At 38.9% G+C, this 27198-nt stretch overlaps 1 protein-coding gene across 2 annotated transcripts in view; it reads right to left on the bottom strand.

The window, feature by feature from the left end:
- Positions 1-27198, bottom strand: part of LOC124545981 (protein strawberry notch) — a 265254-nt gene that overhangs the window by 236713 nt on the left and 1343 nt on the right. The window contains exons 2-4 of one of the 2 annotated variants that reach the window (XM_047124946.1): positions 24998-25069; positions 22189-22297; positions 22012-22101 (exon numbers count right to left, since the gene is read on the bottom strand). In XM_047124946.1, coding sequence (XP_046980902.1) covers positions 22012-22101; positions 22189-22270 — 172 coding nt within the window. In that variant the 5' untranslated portion in view covers positions 22271-22297; positions 24998-25069. The remainder of the gene's footprint in view (positions 1-22011; positions 22102-22188; positions 22298-24997; positions 25070-27198) is intronic. The other variant, XM_047124945.1, reaches the window with a different exon arrangement.

Raw genomic sequence — 27198 nt, forward strand, 5'->3', positions numbered from 1 at the left:
GTTTACATATCAAACCTTTCCGCAGTGTCTAATGAAGTAAGTGCATTAAGCTGGGCAGCCCCCTTGGAGCTATTCGCGAGAGTAGGCTATGTGTCAGTACTGGGTTTCACCCTCCCCTTTCTCTCACCCTCATCATCATCACCACCACCACCACCACCACCACCACCACCACACAACATGAATAGTCCATCACATCCCCCCCCCCCACCCACAAAAAAAATGTTCAAATGTATGTGAAATGGGACTTAACTGCTAAGGTCATCAGTCCCTAAACTAACACACGACTTGAACCTAAATTATCCTAAGGACAAACACACACACCCATGCCCGAGGGAGGACTCGAACCTCTGCCGGGACCAGCCGCACAGTCCATGACTGCAGCGCCTTAGACCGCTCGGCTAATCCCGCGCGCCTCCCACAAATACACCCAATGCATACATGTAATATTACAAATACTGTGATGGAGCATGTTGGAAATAAATAAGTCCCTCTGCTTTTCATTGCACTTAGTCCATCATTGCAAAAGCTTTCCGATATCCTCTGAAAAAAGATTTGATTGTGTACCAAGCCACGTATGCAACGCTTCCTCCACCTGTTGATCAGAGCTGAATCGATGGCCTCTAAAAGAACCTTTCAGGGGACCAAACAGACGGTAGTCCAATGGAGCGAGTTCAGGGTTGTATACAGGATGCTCCAACACCTCGAAATACATAAGTCCGAAAGTTTGAGATCTGTGGGTGATGCTGTGTGGACGTGCATGGTTGTGCAACAAAAGATTGCCTTTTAACATCTGCAATTTTTGCAGATTACCGGTTTCAGCTCATCTGACAGCATATCACTGTAACGGCCACTGTTTGCTGTTGAATCTTGTCCGGGTAATTTTCCAGGATTGGCCTTTAGTCCCAAAAAATTGTGGGCATCACTTTCCTGCAGAAGACTGACCCTCGAATTCTTTTTGACTGGAGATTCAAGGTGCTTCCCATTCCATTCTCTGGCATTTGCTCCGTGCTTCATCTCCAATGATTTACTTCAGAAAAGTTTCACATTTGTCAGCATGACTGTGCGAAGAAGGTGCTGATTTCATATGCAGAACCATGACTAATCTGCACATGATTTGCCTTTCTGTTTATCAGAATTGAGGCATGAACTCGTTCAATACTGGCATCAGTTGTGGCTGTAGCTGGATGCCCTGCTCTTTCCTTATCCATCATTTGAATTGTTCAATCCATGCCACTGGTAAACACTTCACTGCAACAAACATTGTTCCCATACTGTACTCAAAGTCTTCTTTGAACTGACACACTTTGTACACCTTCAAACTACAAAAAACATATTACAAAACACTGTCCTTCTACGGTGCAACCAGAGAATAGTGCAGCTATCTTTCGATGCTACAGTGCAAAACTGACGTGATAATGCCACAACCTACCATTGGTGAAGGCAACAATGCCATCTAGTGGCTGGTGAACACACAAAGCCATAGAGCCAACCTAAAGACAAATACAGTAAAATTGTGAATATTTATTCCCTTACTGTCATACAAGAAACTTTAATACCAGTTCATGTACAAAGCTATTAGACGTATACCCAACATCCATTCTCAAAGAGTTACAATGAGAATACATTACTGATATACCCCATCACAGGGCACAAATCTCTTTACTTAACTTGTCAGCCAGTGAAGTATTACTCATTGTACAAGTTCTTATATATCTACCTTACTCTCATTCTGTAATGTAACTGGATAGATAATAAAATCTGGTTACCAAGCGGTGGCAGAAAACACACATACCAAAAAGGTTTTAGTTTAGGAAGCTTTTGGAGCCTTCCGGCAGAAGGACTGAAGGGGGATAATGAGGGAAGAAGGAAAAGGACTGGAGAGATTTAGGAAAAGAGGTGGAGATAAGAAAAGTCACCCAGATCCCCGGGTCAGGGAAAGCTTACCGGACAGGATGAGAAGGAAAGATTGATTATTGCGATTCAATGGATGAGATTTGAAAACCTGAGAGCTTAAAAGTGGAAAACAGGGTAATAAGCAAGACAGAGATTACAGCTAATATATCATGAACGAGTTAACATGAGTGGAAAGCTAAATTCACTGTATGTATGTGGGAGTGGGACAGTGAATAATAGACTGGTCAGAAAATGAAACTGGTAGAAAACTCGAATGAAGTGAAGAAAGGAAAAGTTACTGTGACAAAATGCTGAGACGGAAGAAATTAATGTAAATTAAGGCCAGGTGGGTGGTGAGAAACAAGGAAATTTTGTTGCAGCCCATACTACAAAGACTTCCCTCCTGTATTAAAGACACCAACCACTTCCTAGATCATCTGAAATCCGTGCCCATCGTGCTCCCACCACACACCATAGTGGTCACCACTGACGCCACCTCCCTCTATATCAACATCCCCCTCATACTTGGTTTGTCTGCTGCTGAACATTTCCTCAGGCGCTACCCATCCGATTTCAAACTATGACATCCTTCCTGCTCAATTTAATCAACTTTATACTTGACAACAACTACTTCACTTTTGAGGGGCTGACATAAAAACAGATCAGGGGTACGGCTATGGGAAGTAATATGGCTCCTTCCTACACCAACCTTTTTATGGGTCACTTGGAAGGAGCTTTCCTGGGATCTGCTAGTCTTCAACCCCTGGTTTGGTTTAGATACATTGATGACATCTTTGCCATATGGATTCATTGTGAAGCTGACCTGTTAAAATTGCTGGCATCTGTAAGTACCTTCTCCCAATTAAATTTCACATGGTCCTATTCCAAATCCCATGCCACTCTCTTGATATTGATCTCATCCTCACCGAAGGCCAACTACACACTTCTGTCCACATTAAACCTACTAACAAACAACAGTAGTTATATTCTGATGGTTGCCATCATTTCCATGTCAAACATTCTTTTCCATACAGCCTTGGCATTTGAGGCAAACATATTTGTTTGGAAGCAGATTCTTTACCGCAATACACCACCACTCTTACCTCAGCCTTCACTGGATGAAATTACCCCACTAGCCTAGTTCAAAAGCAGATTTCCCAGACCATCACATCCAATCTGATCCCTCCAACAGACAACTTCAGAACACACCACTTGTCACTCAGTATTATCCTTGTCTTGAATGTAATAATCAGCTACCTTAACAAGGCTGTTACTTCCTAAAAGCGTGTCCTGAAATGAGAGCCATTCTGTCAAGAGATTTTGCCCACCACACCTAGAATAGCTTCCAGTCACCCTCCCAATCTCCACAATATCCTTGTCCGACCCTATGCTCCTTCTGCACTCATCTCCCTACCCCTGTGACTTTCCCTGCAGCAAGACTTGCCCTATGCACCCTTCTACCACCACCTATGCGAGCCCTGTAACTGACAAAACATGTACTATCAAAGACATATACCTGTGAAATGACATGTCATATACGAGCTGTTTTGTGAACACTGTTCGGGCTTTTACATTGGCATGACTGTCTCCAAGTTAACAGAGTGGATGAACAGGCACAGGCACATGGTGTATACCAGCAACACACAATATCCTGTTGCAGAGCATGCTCTGCACCATGACAGTCATGACCAGTGCCTCTTTCACCATATGGACTATATAGATTCTTCCCCGGACACTAGTTTCTCAGAACTCCGCAGGTGGGAACTAGCATTACAACGTGTCCTTGGTTCTCACCATCCACCTGACCTCAATTTACGTTAATTCCTTCCATCTCACAATTTATTCATAGTAACTATCCCTTTCTTCACTACATTTTAGTTTTCTACATCTTTTATTTTCTAACTTGTCTATGTTTTGCCGTCCCCCTCGTGCCCCTGTTATGTACAATGCACTTAGCTTCTCATTCTTATTAATTTGCGCACGACGTTTTAGCAGTAGTCTCCGTCTAACATGTTACCTTGTCTTCTACCTTTGAGCTCTCACTCTTCCTTTCTTATCCTGTCAAGAAAATCTCCTCTGACCCGGGGTTCTGGCTGACTTTGCCAAACTCTAAAGCTCTTCCTAAACCTCTGCAGTCCTTTTCCTTCACCCCTCTTCCTCCCCCTTCCTCCCTACTGCCAGAAGGAGGAGCCATTGGCTCCGAAAGCTTGCATACCTGAAACCTCCCTTACATGTTTGTTCTCCTGCTACTACTTGCTGAGTAGATTTTTTTTTATCTATCCAATTACATTTTTGTACTTATATTAGCCCATGTGGTCATCATTACTTCTTATGTAATCCTTTCATCAGTCTTGTCATCAGCTGTCTTGTTCAACCTGTCACCTCTCTTCTACCTTATGTGCTTGTCCTCAATGATGAGTGTTCATCGGAGGTGAGGGTATCATCTGGAGTGCCCCAGGGAAATGTGGTAGGTCTGCTGTTGTTTTCTATCTACATAAATGATCTTTTGGATGGGGTGGATAGCAATGAGCGGCTGTTTGCTGATGATGAAGCTGTGGTGTACGGGAAGGTGTCGTTGAGTGACTGTAGGAGGATACAAGATGACTTGGACAGGATTTGTGATTGATGTAAAGAATGGCAGGTAACTCTAAATATAGATAAATGTAAATTAATGCACATGAATAGGAAAAAGAATCCCATAATGTTTGAATACTCCATTAGTAATGTAGCGCTTGACACAGTCACGTCGATTAAATATTTGGACGCAACATTGCAGAGCGATATGAAGTGGGACAAGCATGTAATGGCAGTTGTGGGGAAGGCGGATAGTTGTCTTCGGTTCATTGGTAAAATTTTGGGAAGATGTGTTTCATCTTTAAAGGAGACCACTTATAAAACACTAATACGACCTATTCTTGAGTACTGCTTGAGCGTTTGGGATCCCTATCCGGTCGGATTGAGGGAGGACATAGAAGCAATTCAGAGGCGGGCTGCTACATTTGTTACTGGTAGGTTTGATCATCACATGAGCGTAAATGCTTCAGTAGTTCAGGTGGGAGTCTCTGGAGGAAAGGAGGCGTTCTTTTTGTGAATCCCTACTGAGGAAATTTAGAGAACCAGCATTTGAGGCTGACTGCAGTACAATTTTACTGCCGCCAACTTATATTTCGCAGAAAGATGATGATGATTAGTGTTTTAGGGCGCACAACAGCGAGGTTATCAGCGCCCTCGCAGAAAGACCACAAAGATAAGATAAGAAAGAATAGGGCTCGTACAGAGGCATGTAGGCAGTCATTTTTCCCTCATTCTGTGGGGAGTGGAACAGGGAGAGAAGATGCTAGCTGTGGTACGAGGTACCCTCTGCCATGCACCGTATGGTGGATTGCGGAGTATGTATGTAGATGTAGATGCTAGTGTGTTCATTTCTTTTATCTGTACTATCCAGATTAATGAACACTTTGCCCCTACTGATTTCTGTACACATAGGCAAGTCTATTGTCATTCACAAATCTGCATATAACAAACTGTTTATGACTCAGTATCAGTACATAGCAAGACCTTCTCCCGATAGTCTTTCGCAGATTTATTTGCAAATTTGACAGCTATTTTGTTTCCCAACGTCCACTTACTTGTTAATACGTAATTCTTTCAATTTTTTGTGTGTTGGCTTTTCACCAAACTGCTTTAATTGACTTTTACTGCAGTCTTCTACATTACTTTATTGCCACACACAGTAATTTACATTTTCTCCTATGACTTTCAGTTTTTAACTTCTATCTCTTTTCATGACTTTCCCTATTGAATTTTTTTTTTTTTTTTCTAATCATTTTTTCGTATTGTACAGACAACTTTTCTGTCAAGAAATTCTCATCCACTCATTACTTCTTGTTAACCATTGTCTATTCTTATGATTTTTGTACAAATTTTTTCCACGACTTTCTTCCATTTTTTTCATCTTTTTCCACTCTCTGCTTCTCATTTTTGCCATTCGCACTATTTGTGACACTCCAGTCCATCCTCTCTTGCCATGATAAATCCCATCACATATTATATCCACTCTTTTCAAAAACATGTTTTTGCACTATCAAAGCTAAGGTCTCACATTCTGTTTCTTGAAACCTGCTTGTCCCTTGGAGTTACTCCCACAGGCCTAGCTAACACTGAAAGTCCCTGTTTCTGGACGTAATCCCCCTCTACAGCAGGCTCTTTTACAATTTTAAATACAACAATCCCTTACACTTATCTGACTAATCTGTGACCTATATGCCTCATTTGCCAAATTTCACTCCTCCTTCTCTCCTGCAAAATCCTGCAGTAATCTGCCCCTCATGTTTCCTTGGATGGTGTCATCCACCAAGCCAACTTCAAACTGCAACAACATACTGGACTTCACCTCAGAAAGCTATCCCACCTTCTCCTAAACTACTTCAACAGGGGTGTTTCCCTTCCTATCCCTGTGCAGCTCCCTAATCAGTCACACCACCAACCAACACTCCTCTCCTACAAACTGTGCTTGACCAACCTCCTTAACATCCCACAGCCTTCAGCACTGCCTCCTAGACCAATAAGACCAATAATTACTCATAATCACAAGTCACAACAGTACAGTGATATCAACCTTTCACCTACAGTACTCTCCCCTCCCGTTTTATCTGTATTATCAAAGGGTCTCGCTTTCAGCCCTAAAACTGCATTTAATCATGCCGCTTTGGAGGTAATGTCAACTGGAAGTATCACTTGCAATCCAATTTCAAAACCTTTCCAACAACAAACCTGACATTAAACCCTGCCTTGAACAGTTTCGACCATGATATCAATTTTATTCACCACCACTACCCTCAAAATCATCCCTTACATGCCTTCCAAGAATTCCTCATATCCAGCATTGCTTCATAACCCTTCCTGAGGTCCCTGCAACATGACCCTTACCTGTCCTCTGCAGAATACTTGGCTCTGTGTTCCCTAAAGGCTGACGATTCCATCGTTATCCACCCAGCACACAAAGGTTCTACCACTGTAGTACTCGACCGACAGGAATATGTTAGTGAAGGTCTACGCCAGCTGTCTGACACCCCTACATACGGCATCTGCCATCAAGATCCCATCCCTGTGATTGAAACTGACATGCAGTCTCTCCTTAAAACCTCAGACCTCTCATAACAACTAACACCTCAATCCACAGAACTTCTTATCCCACCCAAACCACACACACCCACCTTTTACCTTCTTCCTAAAAGCCACAAACACTATCCTGGCCATCCAATAGTTGTAGCTTCAAAGCACCCACCAAACAGAATATCTGCCTCAGTTGATCAGTACCTGCAACCTGTAGAACAAAGACTTCCCTCCTACATTAAAGATGTCAACCATTTCCTAGATTGTCTGAAATCCACGTCCATTCCACTCCCGCCACACACCTTGCTTGTCACCATTGATGCCACATCCCTCTTATACCAACATGCCACATGTACCTAGTCAGTCTGCTGCTGTACATTTCCTCAGTCAGCACCCACCAGATTCCAAACCTATGACATCCTTCCTGCTCACCATAATCAACTTTATACTTAGCAACAACAACTTCACCTTTGAGGAGCAGACATACAAACAGATCAGGGGTACGGCTATGGGAACCAGGATGGCTCCTTCCTACGCCAACTTTTTCATGGATCACTTGGAGGGTCTTTCCTGGGATCCAAATGTCTTCTGCCCATGGTTTGGTTTGGGTACATCGATGACATCTTTGCCATACGGACTCAAGGTGAGGCTGACTTGTTAAAATTCCTGAAATCTCTAAATACCTTCTCCCAATTAAATTTCACATGGTCCTATTCCAAATCCCATGCCACTTTTCTTGATGCTGATCTCATCCTCACTGAAGGCCAGTTATATACTTTTGTCCACATTAAACCTACTAACAAACAACAGTACTTTCATTCTGACAGTTGCCATCACTTCCATGTCGAACGATACCTCCCCTGCAGCATTCGAGGAAAACATAACTATACACCACCTTTCCCACATCATCCTTCACTGGACGTAAATACCATACCAGCCTAGTTCAAAAGCAAATTTTCCAGACCATCACATCCAATCCTGACACGGCTGATCCCTCCAAAAAACAACTTCGGAGCACACCACTTGATACTCAGTATTATCCTGGTCTTGAACATATTAATCAGCTACTTTGACAAGGCTCTGACTTCCTAAAATTTTGCCCTGAAATGAGTTCCATTCTGTCTGAGATTTTGCCCACCACACCTAAAACAGCTTTCTGTAGCCCTTCCAATCTCCGCAATATCCTTCTAAGACCCTGTGCTCCTTCTGCAGCCATCTCCCTACCCTATGGCTCCCACCCCTCTGACCGTCCCTGCTGCAAGACTTGCCCTATGCACCGTTCTATTATCTCCTGTATCAACTCTGTAAATTGCAAAATGTATACTATCGAAAGGATGGCCACCTGTGAAACGACACACTGTATACCAACACTGTTCTGCCTTTTACATCATCATGTTTACCGGTACGTTGTAAGTTAGGATGAATGGGCATAGGCCGAGGGTGTATACCAGCAACAAACAATATCCTGTAGCAGAGCATCTTCTACAACATGACAGTCATGGCCTCAGAGGCTGTTTCACCACAGGCACCATCTGGATTCTTCCCTCAGACACCAGTTTGTCAGAACTTTGTGGTTGGGAATTAGCACTACAGAATGTCCTCGGTTCTCGCCACCCACCTGTCTGCAATTTACAGTAATTTATTCTGTCACAGCATTTCTTCACAGTAACTACTCCTTTCTTCACTCCCTTTCAGTTTTCTACATCTTTCATTTTCTGACCTGTCTAATGTTTGCCATCCCCCTCTGTTATTATGTACCATTCACTTAGCTTTTCACTTGCATTAACTTGTTCACAATGTTTTGGCAGTAATCTCTGTCTTGCATATTACCCTGTCTTTCACTTTTAAGCTCTCTAGTTTTCAAATTTCTTCCAGTACAGTCCCAACAATTGGTCTTTCCTTCTCATCCTGACTGGTAAGTCTCCCCTGACCCAGGGTTTTGAAAATTGATTATTTTCATTGTTATAACAACTCTCATTGTGAACATTTATATTTATGAATTTTTTATCTTCATACATAAGAAACCAGAATTATTTATAGGAAATCATTTTGAAGATTTGCACCATACTAAAAACAAAGATAATTTCATGGTCCAATCCACAGATTATAAATTAAAAGTGAAAAACTTCACAGAGTGGAACTAGGATTGCTGAAACATGTATTACATGCCATCATTGAGTAAAAAATGTTGTTATTCAGTCATGGAATTTTTAAATGGTGAAGTAGGTTTCTTAGTTGAGTATATAAACTTGTACTGATAGCTGCAAATTAAGATTAATTTCAAGGTTATTAATGACATATAACTTTGAATCAGTGATCAATTTCGTTACACTTATAGATCAAGACAGCAGCACTCTAATAGATACTCTATTTGTACAGCAAGAGGATGCACAACTAACACATGCGTTCCCTGTGATAAATGGATTATCAGACTATGATGCACATTTGATTAACTTACAAAATGTAGCGGGGTGTACAGTTCAGAAACCATTAAGTAAAAGTGTAAGGTCGCTCAACCCAATACCTACAGAGCACTTCAGAGAAAATTTTAAGAAATGTTAGTAGGGGAGACTTAAATGCTGGGTGTATAAGCGGACAAAAAAAAATTAAAAAAAAAATGATTCCCCGGAGTTTTCCTGGTTAAAAATACACTTTTTCCACTTGAAAATACTCTGCTACCATGGTGAAAAATACACTTTCTCCCTGATAAGTGGCAGTATACTTTCCCCTGGAGTTGTAAAAATATCAATCCTTTGAATGGTAAAGGTTTTACACATGACATGGAACTTCAGAGAATTAAAAAACTCAGCAAAAAAAGTTCTGTAGAGACCTGTGATGTGCAGCAACATTTACGCTGTGAATTTTCATTTGACAATATGCTGCATATTTTTCTATTCGTATTACGAAAGTACAGATTCGAAACAGCACGTCAGTTTCCGAACCATTGAAATCAAGATTGAAATGCAATTTTGTAAACCGGTCATCACTCATTTCACCTGATCTCATCAGCCAATGACAGCAGATATTCAGGGCACAGGACACGTGACATAGTCAGCCAATAGTAACATCAATGTTAAGTAGTGTGAACACACAAATAGGAAAAGTTAACAGTTTAAATTTAAGTACATAGCTACAAGAAAAGTTACGCTTTCACATATTATATTGGTCTTTTTTTGCATACGTTACACTTTAAGATACATCAGACAAATGCACCAGTAAAATTTTAAATAATGACATTAATGACTGGTCTTCTGGGCTCAAAATTCTTCTTAGTGGCTAGTCCTCAATGTGCTAAGTTTTAAATGAGGATCAAATGCTCTGTGATTTAAGAAATTCACTGCATATTCACACATGTAACATAATTCATCCTGTGTAGAAGGAAATTTACTATGAAACTAACATTTTTCAAAGCACCATTCGCAATATCATCCCACGACCTGTTAGAAATAGCTTCGTTTCAGCATTTGCCAGAGCATGCCAGAAAGGAAGGCGTTACTGCATTTGGGCAGCTATGATCACATAGAAAGCCCATATGTTCGTACATATATGGTATTAAGAGATATTATATGACGCCATAAAAGAAATAGGATATTCCAAGAGTGTCGGAATTTCGTACACCATACTAACACGCACAATTCAGCTTAAAGTGCACATTCATGTGTCCAAATTCACAATGAAGTAGGCCCCAACCTGATATCAAGATTTCAATGCTGTTTTTGAGATGCAAATTTTCTTGCAGTACCAGTACTGTACTACTTCATGTTTGGTTCTTTATTGTGGCATAATGCCACCCGTGCCAGAAGATAAAAATCTGCACTTGAAATTCAGTGAACAGTTGAAACTAGCCGATAGCGCAGAATGAAACACTTCGTTTCTAATAAACTGACTGCCTCTGGGGAAAAGATTAATAAAAGCCACATTTATTTAGCAAACCGACAAAAATAACATCATTGTCCTGCAAGATGACTGACTGCCAAACAACGTGGAAATAAAATAAAATCAGAAAACAACTAATAACATATGTTAGCCTTCTGTGATAATGTCAATGTACTTTAATTCACTCGATAGCTCCCACCCTCAGAAATCTGTTTTGTTTTCACTTGATGTGAGAAGTGTAAACAAAGAGGAGGCAGCAAAATCACTAAACACAAACATGGCTTATGTGGAGACTAGCCCCTCCCCACTACAACCCAGACCGTTATGCGCATGCAGTAATTGGCAGCCCAGGTGCGCCAGAAAAATTTTTCCAAGTAGCATCTGGCTGCTTGTTGCTGCTGCTGATAGGGCTAACAGCCACACTTCAAGTAGCTGAAAGTGAGAGAAGGTACTGCCCACACGCAACTCGAATGCGCGTACACGTGAGACCGCGGGCAGCTGCTCAGACGAACTTATGTAAAAAGTTGTGACATCAAGCTCGTCAGCAGCAGTTTACTGTTATGAAGTATTCCATAGTCTTCTTGCTAGAACCTTAGACGCAGTTTGCTGTTTATGTTCTTACCAGTCCAAATAACAAAAATTTAACTGAAGTCTAAAACAACGAAAAATTCCCGGAATCCTAAAAAATTGCCGGATTTTTTCCGGTTTTCTCCCAGATGAAAAAATTCCTAGGTTTTTTTCCGAATTTCCCAGAGGGTATACACCCTGATATAAAGAACCAAATACTAATGATAAATGCAACCTATTTCTTAATAAATTTATATCCCTTTTTGAACAATGTTGACCAAAAAAATTTACTAAATGTAACACCATGCAGTTTTCAAAGAAAAGATTACTACAGATATTAAAATGTCTTCAGAAAGAAATAGAAAACTGTTGACACACAAGAATTAGTAAAGAACCAGAAGCAATTTTACATTATAAAAATTATTGTAACATACCGAGAAAAGATGTCAGAAAATCAAGAAATATGTATGTTATGGAATTAACAACTTGGGCAATAAAATCAAATCAACATGGAATGTTGTTAGAAGGGAGACAGGAAAAGTAACCACTGGGGTAGGTAGTATTACTATTAAAAAGAATGATACCATCTTAACCAAGAGTACACAAGTAGCTAATAGATTTAACAACCATTTCTTAAGTGTACGTGAAAACACTGGTGCAAATAGTTCACAAGAAAAAGCTAAGCCATACATGGAAGAGTCAGTTCTGAGCAATCTTACCCACATTAATTTTCACATAACAACCTCTTGTGAAATAAGGAAAATCATTAAATATTTGAAAAATAAATGTTCTATTGGAGTAGATGACATCTCTAACGAGATATTAAAACAATGGGGAGCAGTTATAGCTCATGTTCTGAGTCACATACATACATCATTAACTCGAAGAGACAGGTTAAAATATGCCACTGTCAAGCCTCTCAACAAAAGAGGAGGCACCACAGATGTCAAAAATAACCAGCCAGTGGTTAGCAATTTCAACAGTAACGGGACAAATCACAATTCGGATTTCAAATATCCTGTTCCACTGAGACAGCAATATACAATTCCACTGCCCACATCGTGGTCTTTAAACAGTAAAATATCACCTATAAGAATTTTGTGCGACTTATGCAAAGCACTTGATTGTGTGAACTGTGAAATTATGTTACAGAAAGTACAATTCTATGGTATAAATGGAACAGCATATGAGTGGTTGAAGTCATATCTACAGAACAGGAAGAAAAAGTTTCTTTATACGGTTAAGTGATTTAAGGAAGTTTGCCACTTCATCTAACTGTGATGAAATTACATTAGGTGTACCAGACGGTTATGACCTCCCTACTCATCTGAAAGACAAAGCTAAACTGACATTGTTTACTGGTGATACAAGGATCATTATTAATCCAGTAAAGGAAACTCCAATAGAAAATGATACAAATAATGCCTTCGGAAAACTTATTAATTGGTTTTCTGTGAATGGACTTACTCTGAACTTTGAAAAAACACAGTATATCCAATTTTCTGCTGCAAGGATCACAGTTCCTTCAATAAATATAACACACCTACAGAAGTCAGTAGCAAGGGTGGAGCATGTTAAGTTCCTGAGCAAACACACAGATGAGAATCGTTCTTGAGCAAACATACAGATGAGAATCGTAACTGGAAAATTCACATTTTGGATCTCCTGAAGTGACTAGGATCAGCAACATTTGCAATCAGAATAATTGCCAATTTTAAGGACACAGAAATTAGCAAGCTAACATACTTCGCATACTGTCACTCTCTAATGTCATACAGAATAAAATTTTGGGCAACTCAAAGCTTATGCAAAAAGTATTCACTGCTCAAAAGACAGTGGTTAGAATAATGTGTGGGGCTCATAGTCGCACATCTTGTAGGCATCTGTTTAAAAGGTTAGGAATTCTTACAACAGCCTCACAGTACATTTACTCAGAAATGAAATTTGATCTCAACAACATGGACCAGTTTAAAAATCAACAGTGACATTCACGATTATAACACCAGAAGAAAGAAAGACTTACACTATCCTCTACTTAAGCTGTCTTTACCACAGAATGGGGTAAAATACGCTGCTGTAAAACTTTTCAATAAATTACCAAATGAAATAAAATGTCTGACAGACAGCAGTAACAGTTTCAAAAACAAATTTAAATCATATCTCCTTGACAACTCCTTCTATATCACAGATGAATTCTTGAATAGGAATAAATAAATCTATAGGTATAATATAGGCATTTTGTGCCATTAAAAAGAATGGGGTAGGTAATAAAAATTTTAAGCTTTAAAAGGGGGGAAAAAGTCTTGATTCATGTGTGCATTTCTTGTGCACTTGACACGTTCCACATCATAACGGTTACCGTGAGATTGATCAATGGAACACATAACTAACTAACTGCATGTGTCTCAATTATATTATGCATTAAACCAATGATTTATGGTGTACATACTGAGATAGTAAAATTCTGATTCTGAGGGTGTGTAACATTGTTGTACTGCACTTCACAGAAGATACTTATTCAATGGAAGGTTGTTAGCCGGTGCTACTGATTACTGTACTTTACAATCTAACATGTAACTCCTGACTACATCTTGATTAAAATTTCTGATTAACTGGGACTGCATGAGTTTCTATAATCACAGTCCTCAAATCATGTGTGAATTGTTGCTGATGTGTCATAACAAAGCTTCAGCTCACTTCCATTGTTAAAGTTCCACAATAGCTAACACAGTGTTAGTATGAGCCACACCTGTTCATTTGTCATCAAACAAAGTGAGCACTGTCATATTCTGTCGACACAGGTAGCCATACATGGCAGGCTCCCTTTTTGTATAACCCATGATCGAGGAGCAGCCAATAGCCATTGTGATTACACTGTAATGGCATATGACTGATGTAATTAACAAGTAATTTTACATGGGATTCTGTATCACCAGGGAGATTCCATGGTAACTCATGTTACATTTTGAGATCAATGTTATATAATGTTGGCTTTTTTCCATAAACCCATATTTGCTTTCGCAAATCATCATTATAAATTGTGTTTTTCAGGCAAGGATCTTGAATTGTTATTTAAGCAGGAAAAAAGCATTAAAATTAAAGAACAAGAATGTAATTTATGTTGTGACTCATGTTACAAATTTGGGGCATCCTATTCCAAATGTACATTTTAGGTCAAAAGTGATCTTGAACTATTAGGAGTATGGATCTGGCTTTTATCACAGAAAATGTATATTAGGTTGGCATTCAAATGACACAGTCACCAATTTCTAAAAATATTTGTACCACATGAAATTTTGTAATATTTTGAAAAAAGGCGCGTGACTCAATGTTACGTGACCCATGTTACTTGCTATTTATTGTTGGAAAAAGTTTTTTCCTGTAAGCAGAGATATGAAAATATGACATTATGTACCAAATAAGATAAACTTAACATTAACATTTCACTTCTTAAACACTATGAAAAATTATAAGAGCGTGACATCTGGGAAAATAAACTGTAAATTCAGTTTGAAAGTCAGAGAACTGAAAATATACTCTTGCACCGACAACATCAAGTGGATTAATTGTCTATATAATTTCATCACATTTTACAGGCCATCTCCAATTGTGACCAGCATGCTCTGTTGCACTGATTAAGTAAGAATTTCCCAAAACTGCACAAACTTCTCCAGCATTGAACATTGAATTTAGAACCATATTCTACTTTGTACCACTCTCCAATTTTCACATGTTCTATAGTTTCTTAAGTATGGAGACAGCAGATTTGTTTGTAGTACTCTTTTCTTGTAGTGAATGCAGTGAATTTTTTTTATATTTGGTACTGATGGTGCTGAAGAAAATATTTAAGCCAGATTAAGTTGATTCCTTGAATTTCATCGATAGACATAAAAAAAAAACCTGCATAGTTGTGGTACTTGCAGCTGCCTAAGCAATAGTTAATGCATCATCTACTATGAATTTTCACTTTTTTACTATAGTCCACATTTGACGTTCCACAACTGCACCAATTCCATCTACAGCTCCTTTACCATGGGATGCAGCAAACAAGTTCCAATAAATTTCCACATTATGGAATGGATGAAGCAGTAATATATTTTTTTATAAATTGTGAAACAGGTCCATCTGACCAGACTGAAACTACCTTCACATTTCCAGGTATAACTGACAGTACCTTGCTAATGTATGCAATTGCAGTATCCTTGGAGTGGTTTAAGTTGTCTGTAGCAAAACAACTGAGTGGCGAGAACCTGAATGCCACAGTGAAAATACTAACTTGCGCTTGTGCCCAATTGGCACTTTGCCCCTAATCTTGATGAAACAGGTGTAATTTTCAGCATAATCAATACGCAACAGTATAAACTCCTTAGTATCTTGGCTCAGAATCATTTCCTTTTGCTGATAATCTGATGCTCTCTTTGTATTTCAATGAAGCAGAAACTGAGGAGTTGTGGAAACTACGTATTTCACTATATCAGCTGTAAAGCCTTCTTCCTTGACTTTAATAATTTTAAAGCTATTTTCTTCCATCTTCCAAACATACCATGATATATTAACAATTTCTAGCTCATCAATTTTATAGGCTTTGTTGAAACCTCTATCATTTCAACATGTGTTACATTCATTACACCAACAAAGCTCACTTTGTGGCTAGCATATAATGGTTGATACAAACATGTTGCTGTAAGCTGGAATGTTATGTTTCTTATGAAGGCTGCTGATAACATTCATGAAATTTTCACGGTATTTACACACAAACATATGTTATGAGGTAGTTTGCTGCTTAATTGAACATGTAGTGGGCGTACTTCTGCAAACTTGGATTTCCCAATTTTAACTTCAGGGTGTTCCTGTTTGAATATCTCATATGTTTCCATGATGGACATGACTAAGTGGCGAATATGAACTGCCTTTTTCTCATTATTTTCTCTAATTACTATTGTGTGCATCCTGCCAGGTGACCGGTGACAAAGTCATCACGACAGCAGAAACCAGTATCAAGTCTCTATTTTCAAAACTAAGGCCTCTACTTTGTGGATTACTGCCTTGACTGGGTCTTTCAGACTTTCCACCTGATGAATTTCCACACAAGTCACTGAACAACGCATAAACAACGACTTTACATTGTGGTGAAGAGGGCAAGAAACAACTGGCTCGAGCCATGGCTTTACCCAGAGCACTGTGCGACTTTTTCTAGCTCTCTCCCTAGTTTTACCTCTTCTTTCTTATAATAAGAGTTGTTGCTTATGTTGACTCAACTGTAGAAACTTTTGTTTCTGCTTCTGCTGGCTTTTTCTAACTTCTTCCAGATGCTGCTTCTGAAGTTCTTATATTTTCCATCACCCTTTGACTTTTCCCTCCTCCTACTCAGTCTTTCTGCTGCTGCTGAGAGCATGCTCTTCTTCTAACCTTAAAATAAAACTGTGACTCAGATTATGTGACTCATGTTACACATTTAATTTTCTGTTTTTACAATATTGGCTGAAACTGGGAAATTTTTAGTAGTGATATTATTTACACATTCACACAAAGAAGTAAATTACTGAACAAGATGAAGTTATCTCTAACATCCCTCTTGATATAAAAACTTAATTACATGAAAGTGACCCAAGTTACATGAAAGTTCATTCTGTTGTATTATATTATTTATCCAAGCCTATAACTTACCTGCTTAAGTTTTATACTCTTCATGCAGTACATCAGCGTATGTAACAGTAATACACATGTCAAAAAAAGTTTTGCATCACCTCAGTTCCGAGAGTTCTGGAACCTATACAGAAAATTGGAATAGCGATCAACATAAACATCATTTCCGTCCTTTTTATTGGTCATGAAAACCACACATTGCATGTTGTACCACCGTACAGTGCGACCTTCAGAGGTGGTAGTCCAGACTGCTGTACACACCGGTACCTCTAATACCCAGTAGCACGTCCTCTTACATTGATGCATGCCTGTATTAATCGTGGCATACTATCCACATGTTCATCAAGGCACTATTGGTCCTGATTGTCCCAACCCTCAATGGCAATTCGGCATAGATCCTTCAGAGTGGTTGGTAGGTCACATTGTCCATAAACAGCCCTTTTCAATCTATCCCAGGCATGTTCGATAGGGTTCATGTCTGGAGACGTGCTGGCCACTCTAGTCGAGCGATGTCATTACCCTCAAGGAAGTCATTCACAAGATGCGCGCAATGGGGGTGCAAATTGATGTCCATGAAGACGAATGCCTTGCCAATACGCTGCCAATATGGTTGCACTATCGGTCGGAGGATGGCATTCACGTATCATACAGCCGCTACGGCGCCCTCCATGAACACCAGTGGCGTACGTCAGCCCCACATAATGCCACCCCAAAACAGTAGGGAACTTCCACCTTGCTGCACTCGCTGCAGTGTGTGTCTAAGGTGTTCAGCCTGACCGGGTTGCCTCCGACGAAGGCATATGCAACATTCATCAGTGAAGAGAACAAGATGCCAATCCTGAGTGGTCCATTCGGCATGTTGTTTGGCCCATCTGTACCGTACTGCATGGTGTTGTGGTTCCAAAGATGGACCTCGCCATGGACGTCAGGAGTGAAGTCACGCATCATGCAGCCTATTGTGTGCAGTTTGAGTCATAACACAACGTCCTGTGGCTGCACAAAAAGCATTATTCAACATGGTGGTGTTGCTGTCAGGGTTCCTCCAAGCCACAATCCGTAGGTAGTGGTCATACACTGCAGTAGTAGCCCTTGGGCAGCCTAAGTAAGGCATGTCATGGACAGTTCCTGTCTCTCTGTACCTCCCCCATGCCCGAACAATATCACTTTCGTTCACTCCGTGATGTCTGGACACTTCCCTTGCTGAGAGCCCTTCCTGGCACAAAGTAACAATGCGGATGCGATCGAACCATGGTATTGGCCATCTAGGCATAGCTGAACTAAGGACAACACAAGGCGTGTACCTCCTTCCTGGTGGAATGACTGGAACTGATTGGCTGTCGGACCCCCTCTGTCTAATAGGCACGGCTCATGCATGGTTGTTTACATCTTTGGGTGGGTTTAGTGACATATCTGAACAGTCGAAGGGACTGTGTCTGTGATACAATATCCACAGGAGTTCTGGGAACCAGAGTAATGCAAAACTTTTTTTTGGTGTGTGCAAATAATGATATGCTAATTCGTACCTGCCTATTAGTTGAAATGAAGGTCCAAAATCTCAAGTAATTCACATTCGTCACATGAAAAATATATGGCCTTAAAAAAATGGCTACAAATTATGGAGGGAAAGCAATAATGGGCCACAAACCATTGTTGCCATACAGTAGAAGGTCCAGCCTTTTCAAAAAATATATAAAAAGTAACAAATTTTAAACTTTTAAAAATCTTAAGTGTGTCCTACTTCGCCTGGAATATCCCCACACCACTCAAAATTCGTAAGTTCATAACAGTGCTTACAGACACATACATTATCATGGAAAGTCTAAAATATCATGTCTCGCTTCGAAATACAGGTAAATCTTGTTACACACAATAGTTACGTTCCGCCAAATTGTCACACATGCAGAAGTTGCATAAATCAAGAGTCAATTAATATGTAAAATATGGGGATAGGTTCTATTTACTCACATATTGAGTTTAAAATAGCAAAGTTTTTTAATATTTTTACCAAAAATAACCATTACCTTAGCAAATAACATTTTACTACAAAATTTATAGACTTAAAAAAAAAACACTGCAACACAAAATAATACACCAAAACCATCATTCCTTCTCCAACAAACTCTCAGCACACTCTTTTCAAAACCTTTTAGTCTCCTAGGATTTTAAAAGTGGTAGATAATAAGGGGTTTTAATTTGCAATTCCCTACAGCACTTCCCTTGAAAACAAGAGTCATTGTGTTTTGGCAGCGTTCCATGCAGGTGCTGTTTTTTCTTCAATAGTAATGAATGTGCAGCTCGGCATTTGTTTCCAGAATTAGCCTGAAAATCTGCTCTGCAGTACAGTCTTTTTCTCTCACAATTTCTTTAAAGCAATTTTTATATTTCTCTGCTCTGCCTTCTCCTGTCATCTTAATCTAGTGAAAACGATGCTTGAACTGATTGAACCAACCAGAGCTGGCCAAGAAAGATGCTGGATCATCCTTTACTTTCATCAAATCTGTATAACAGCTCTTGACTTTAGTTTGAGTAGCAGCTCCAGAGAGAGGCAAATGTTGTTGGTTGTGGTGTTCAATCCAATGGCTTTGCATTTTTTCCATTCTTTCCATAGTTGCTGAGGGAGATTCGGTCCTCTAGTCATACTTAAGTCAGTTAACGATTGAGAAGTTTTTCGAAATGATTCTGCACTGTCACGAACAGTTCTCACAAGTCCCAAAGAACAATGAGTGTCAATAATGCACTTACCTTTCACACAGTGATCCAAAGCTCTCTCTTTGTTTCTAATGTCTACAACTTTCATACATGCTTCTTTCCCCCAACAGGCAAAGTTTCTTCCCTTTAAGCTGATATTTTAAATACAAATCCCATCCAGTGCATCTTCACAGTTCTGACAGTTCAATTCTGGACAAATACGACAGGGGAAGTGCGTTGAGATGCTCTAATGCATTACTACTTACATGTACTGTTAAAAGGTAGCAGCACTGGACTTAAAATTAAAATCACATCTATGCGAAAATGCGGATAGTAAATCTACATATAACATGGTCTATCTGTATTCATGAATGTCAATAATAGTGTATACAACCCCAGTATGCTTGGGTTAAGCTACTGTGATCAGACTACTGATTGGCCCTTGTATGTATTATCTGTTTGCTGTTATGTCAACATGAACATGAAAAAGCAGTATAGTGATTTCCACATGGTGAGTAACCTCCAGATTAATCACAGTTTAGCCTATGAAAGCATACACAACCTGTTCAAGTTCGTTAAGTTTGTTCGAAACGGGTGTCAATGGTGTTTGTCATATAGCACAAGCACAAACTTCATCGTGATCTGCCAACTAAACAGCGCAAGCATAAACTTCGTTGAGATCTGGCAACTCTTACTGAAACCCTGCAATGAAGCTGGGCAAGCACTGTACGCAAATTATGTCACAGGAGTTAAAATGACTATCAAGAGAAAAGATCAAAACATCACAACATGCACTGAAAATATTTGGGCCCACAGACCCAAAAGAAATTAAGAATTTTGGCTTTTGTGGGAAAGATACTGTTAACGGCCTGTTTGAACTAAATAAGTAGCCTGGACAATTACTTCAAGAAATACAGTACGATTAAAAGGACCAGATACGGAGAAAAGTCTATCAAAGTTACTTGTTTATTAATTTGTTGTTCACTTTTAGTCTGTTAGCTACATTTTCTAAGTTGGAATGTATGTATCAAATAAAATTGCATACACAAGACAATGTAAAATTTAAATTTTCCATCGTGTTTCAGTGACGTGGCCAGGAGTGTGTGTATGTTGGTCAATAACCTGTAGTTGCATCACAGTGTCTATTGTCAAAACAATATTGTTCGATGATAATACAAGTTCACAAACTGCCCCACATCACTGAAACCACAACCTTCTTGGGTTTAGAGGTGTTGCAATTTCCTACTTACAGCCCAGATTTCACATTTTCTGTTTAAAGAGTTTGCATTAGTCACAAGGCCTTTTTTTGTGTATAGACGGTTACATGGTCAACTGTAAATAATCTTGTTGAAAGAATTATGTAGGTTTGTGCACTGCCATACCAAGTGCAATGGAAGTGACTACATACAAAAATTATGTCTTCCTTCAAATGTTGCCTCTATTGTGCAAATGAATTTTTAATAAAAGTCCCCATAACTGTTTTCTTGTGCACAATTACAACACTACACTGTCTTGTGGGCATACATTCAGAAACTACCTACTTTGACAATTAAAAAAACATGAATTGCTCAACTTTATTCGAACATTAACAAAGAAAAAGTTATGGAAGGGGGAGTGTGAAATAATAAAGCACATCTATAATAACTATAGGATTTAAGGAGTTAGACATTTTGACTGCTGCTCCAAACTAAATTTATTCCCTCATGAACTTTGTTGTAAATAATCCACTGCAGTTCAAAAGGAACAACCATGTACATAATTAGAACACCACAAGGAAAAATGACCTTCATTACACCGCATTAAGGTTGCCTTTAAAGCACAATACAGCAATCAATTTTTTTGATAACTTACCCAGTGATATAAAATGTTTGACACGCTACAGAGTAAAATTAGAAAACAAACTCAAAAAGTTTTTCCTGGACAACTTCTGCTTTTCCGTAGAACAATTTCTATTATTGTAATGTGTGACAGGTGATGGGTAGGAATTACTAACACACATCTGTATATTTAATAATAACAAAATGAAAAATTTAAATGATCGGGCATGTAGTAGTCATATTTACAAATTGATGTGAAATTTGAATATAAAATTACTTGTTCCACACTGTTACAATTTATCATGCAAATTATCTCTAAAACATAGAACTAGCTAACTTGCCAGGAAATGCAACTCAAATGACAGTAAGTTCTAATTGTAGACTAGAAAATGATGAAATGAAAGTATACCAATTCCATCTTCTGCCTTGACTTTGCTGTCCTTAGCCTCCTCCTTCAAAGTGCTTATGGCAGCTGCTGTAGCTAAATCTTTGCCCCCACCTGAAATACAACAAAAACAGTGCATTACAAAGTACAATCTTTTTTTTCCCTTGCTTTCAGTAGCTACTTATAGGTTTCATGATCTACCTGGAACTTCAATTTTATCTGGATCCTCGTCATCATCAAAATCACTGCCTGACCCAGCTGAATTGTCTTCACTATCACTCATTTCTTTGTAGTTAACCTTCTTTGTAACCTGAAAAAACAAAATGAAATTATATCAGTACTTTCTTAAACACGCAGAGTCCATATCTTCATCTACATTTATACTCTGTAAACTACCATGAGCTGCATGGCACAGAGCACGTGACATTGTACCAGTTATTAAGGTTTTTTCCCATTGCATTCATGTACGGAGAGTGGGAAGAATGATTGATTGAATGCCTCAGTGTGTGCAGTAATTATTCTAATCTTATACTCATGACCCCTATGTGAACAATACGTAAAGGACCGTAGTATATTCCTACAGTCATCATTTAATAGACTTTCTCAGGATAGTTTACATGTATCTTCAAGAGTCTTCTGGTTCACTTATTTCAGTATCTCTGTGACACTCTCCAAAAGATCAAACAAATCTGTAATTATTCGTGCTACCCTTCTCTTTATACACTCAATATCATGTTAGTCCTATCTGGTAGGGGTCTCACACACTTGAGCATTATTCTAGGATGGGTCGCATGAGTGATTTGTAAGCAATCTCCTTTGTAGACACTGCACCTTGCCAGTATTCTACCAATAAACCGAAGTCTACTATCTGCTTTACACATGACTGAAGCTATGGGGTCATTCCATTTCATACGCCTACAAAGTGTTACACACAGACATTTGTTCAAGTTGGCCGATTATGACTGGGACTCATTGATATTCTAGTCATAAGACACGTTTTTTCATTTTGTGAAATGTACAATTTTACATTTTTGAACAATTAAAGCTCATTGCCAATCTTTGCACCACTTTGAAATCTTATCAAGATCTGACTGAATATTTATGCAGCTTGTTTCAGATAGTACTTCGTTATAGGTAACTGTATCATCTGCAAAATGTATGAGGTTGCTATTAATATTGTCTGCAAGGTCATTAAAGTACATCATCAACAGCAAGGTTCCCAACACACTTTTCCGGGGCACACCTGAAGTTACTTCTACATTTAATGATAACTCTCTATCCAAGATAACATGTTGCATCCTCCCTGTCAAGATGTCCTCAATCCAGTCACAAATTTCAATTGATACACCATACGATTGAGCTATTGATTGTAAGTGTAGATGTGGTACTGAGTCAAATGCTGTTTAGAAATAAAGAAATACTCCATCTACCTCATTGCCTCGATCCAAACCTTTCAACATGTCACATGAGAAAAGTGCAAGTTCGGTCTCACAAGATAGATGTTTTCAGAATCCGTGCTGGTCGGCATTGAGGAGGTCATTATTTTCAAAATACCCCATTACTTTTGAGCTCAGAGTATGTTTTAAGATTTTACAACAAATCAATGTCACGGATATTGGACGATAGTTTAGAGGATCGCTTCTATTACCCTTCTTGTAGACAAGTGTGACCTGAGCTTTTTTCCAAGCACCGAGCATGGTTTTTTGTTCAAGGGATCTACAACAGATTAAAGTTAGAAGAGCGATTCCATAGGTGCTGGAGTTTTGTTCAGTTTTAATGATTTCAGTTGTTTCTCTATGCCACTGACACTAAAACTTATTTCATTCATCATTTCAGTGGTATGAGGATTAAAGTGGGGAAATTCTCCTGAGTTTTCTTTGTAAAATAACATTTGAAAATGGAGTTAAGCATTTCAGCTTTTGCTTTGCTACCCTCTATTTCAGTTCCTGCTTCATTCACTAGGGACTAGACATAATCTCTGGTGCCACTAACAATCTTTACATATGACCAGAATTTCTTTGGGTTCTGTGAAAGATTATTTGACAATATTCTGCTATGGTAGTCATTAAAGGCATCATGCACTGCTCTCTTGACAGCCAAACGCTTTTCATTCAGCATCCCTGCATCTATAGCCCTACACTTTGTTTGACATCTATTATGCAGTAGTCTCTGTTCTGTGTTTCTTTAGAAGTTCCTTTACAGTGACTGTATATCACGGAGGTCCCCCCCCCCCCCTTTTCCCAATTATGGACTGTTGTACTGGCTACGTACTATCCAGTGTGTGGTCAACTATTCTTTTAAACTTGAGCCATAGTTCCACTACATGCTCCTGACCTGTTCTGAAAGTTTAAAGTTCCTCATTGAGATGTGGCACTATTGATTTTTTATCTAGTTTACGGAACATATATATACATCTTTGTTTGGTTTAGTTGTCCTTTGTATTTTGGTAATCATTGTTGCCACAACTGTATCACAGTCACTGAGACCACTTTTGATGTGAACATCCTCAAAGTGGTCAGGTCTGTTTGTTGCCATTGGATCCAATATGTTTCCAACATTAGAGGGGTTCCTAACTAACTGTTCTAGGGAGTTTTCAGAGAAGGCATTTAGTACCGTTTCACAGGATGTCTTATCATGCCCACCACTAACAAAATTGTAATGCAAAGGAAATATGTTATCTTAGTCCCGATGTGGTATTTGCTTTCAACCAATTCTGCAGCCTTACATGTATTTTCCTACGGCACACTTCATTCTCCTCTTGTGGGCATATTGTAGTTCTACTGTTTGCCTCCAACTGTGTACAAATCAACAAAAATCAATTATGTCTGCAGTTAAATTTAGAATCCGTACAGTGACAAAACAGAAATACTGATGTTCACCAGAAACACCTATTATGTGCAGTCAATGAAAAACAGATATCTTCCAACTTCTCATACCTAAATGCTGGAAGACTTCATCAAACAACACAAAGGGATGTATACAAAACAAAATTTAAATTCATAATACTTACTTAAGCTAAATCAAATTCTCTCTTCTGATACAATCAAAAGCAGGCTGTAAGAGGAGACCAGAAGGCAGTTGTCTGTAAAAGAAATAAAATTGTTTCCAGCATGTGGTTTAAGGACCACTGATGAACGCTGAACGAAAGATGCACACAAACGCATAACATTTAGGCATATGTAGGCTACAAGAGGGTTAAACACAAAATCCTGTCTAGACCTATAAGACAGGCACAGACTAGTATGAAAAAGTGCACAAGGAGATGAGAGAAGCAAACAAGCAAAACAGCTGAACAACATGTAACTGACGAAGAACATTACATAGGCCTATTTGAGCATCAGTAATAAAGAGGAACTTTCTGAGCAGATTAAACAAAGTGAATCTCTAGAACAGCACAAAGGTATACAGTTCAAAAACAACACATGCATGTGGGAAGCATTGAATAATAAGATTAATCTTCATAAGCACAATAAAAGCGACTGGTAAATTAAATTATAAATCCAAATCCTTATTCACTCTTGAATTCATAAATATGGCAGCATCATTCCAGAACGAAAGGAGTTTTATGGAAATGGAAGGAAGATTAGCACCTAACAACCCATCAACATTGATGTCATTAGAGACGGAGCACAAGCTCGGACCGATTCAAGGGTTGGGAACGAAATCTGCAATGACCTTTCACAGGAATCATCCTAGCATTTGCCTGGAGCGATTTAGGAAAATCACAAGAAACAAAAAAAGAGCTTAACGTGTCTTTATTGGAGATACATACAAATTTTTGCCTATTTCACAAAAGTTGTAAACGTCAGTACACACAGGCTAGACACAACACACAACAAAAAGCTACAATAAACATGCTTGTCCACAGAAATAGAGAAAATGGACCATAATGCTTCAATAGGAAGTCATTTAACTATGTTTACAAGCAGAATACTGAGTAACTGAGTTCAGTAACAAAATTATTTGAAGTCATCTGGCATTAATCTAACAGACAAAGACAAGACTCATCATAATCAGTTTGCTGCAATAATAGCAAGTCCTTTGTGTCTCCATTTTGTGTGATCCATTGCTCCTTTCTTAATGTTGCTGTACTTGCTACTGACTAACGCATCATCCAGGATCTGACGAAGAGTAGTCCTGCACTTCCGCTTCCTGTCCACATACCCCTCTCAAATTGTTCCTACAAGCACTCTCCTCTCTTTCTTAATGTGTGACCAATCTAGTTTCCTTTCCTACATTTTATTACATCCAGTAATTGCCTTTGATGTCCCACTCTTCTCAGTAACTATTTACTTTCACTCTATCCATCCCACTTAAAATTCTTTCTATCCTCTCCCTGTGCAAATCTAAGAAGCCTTCAGCCTTGCACTACCTCCCTTTCTCAGTGTCCATGTTGCAGCACCATTCACGTGGACACTCTATACAAGACATTTTATTAGCCTTTTCCTCAAATGTTTCTACATACTGCTACAGAAAATTCCACCTACTACTGGCTGTTTCTTAGGTATTTAAAGCTTTACATATGCTTTAATTTTTCTCCATTCAGCATTATCATTATCCTCTTATTTCCCCCTAGTGCCATTACTTTTGTTTCTTTGCATTAATTTTCATTCCACGAATCTTACCTTTAGCTTCAATGGTATACACTATATCCTACAATCATTTTCATCTGTTCCTAAACGGACTGCAGTATCTGCAAAGCTCAAGCACCATATTCTTCTTCCTACAGTTTTTACCCTCTTGTCGTCTACTGAGCAGTGATCAATCTTTTTCTAACTACAGATTGAAAACAGTAGGAGACGGAAAGCAGCTGTCTTTCTCGTTTTCCTAGTGTTATCCAATTGGTAAAAAAAAAGTGCCTATTCCCAAAACTTAATTTCATCAATATCTATCAAAACAGATACAAAATTACAGAAAAAATGTGTTTCTGTAACTTGTTCCGTGCATCCACTGTTCGAATAGTATACAAAAAAATTTGATGGATTCAGTCAGAAGTGTTTGGTAAACCTGTAATGTCAGCTAATGTCCAATGAAATTCAGTATCAACGAGTGATGGCAAAATGGCTTGGATTCCCACAGAGATCCAAGAAAACGTCAGAATACTCGTCTTCAGCATTATGTACAGCTACATTGGAATACTATAATTCAAATGAGTAAAAACGAAAAAATGAAACACTCCATCAAAGGGACAAAACGTCAATGAAAAATACG

Source organism: Schistocerca americana, chromosome 8, assembly GCF_021461395.2.
Source record: "Schistocerca americana isolate TAMUIC-IGC-003095 chromosome 8, iqSchAmer2.1, whole genome shotgun sequence".
NCBI lineage: Eukaryota > Metazoa > Arthropoda > Insecta > Orthoptera > Acrididae > Schistocerca > Schistocerca americana.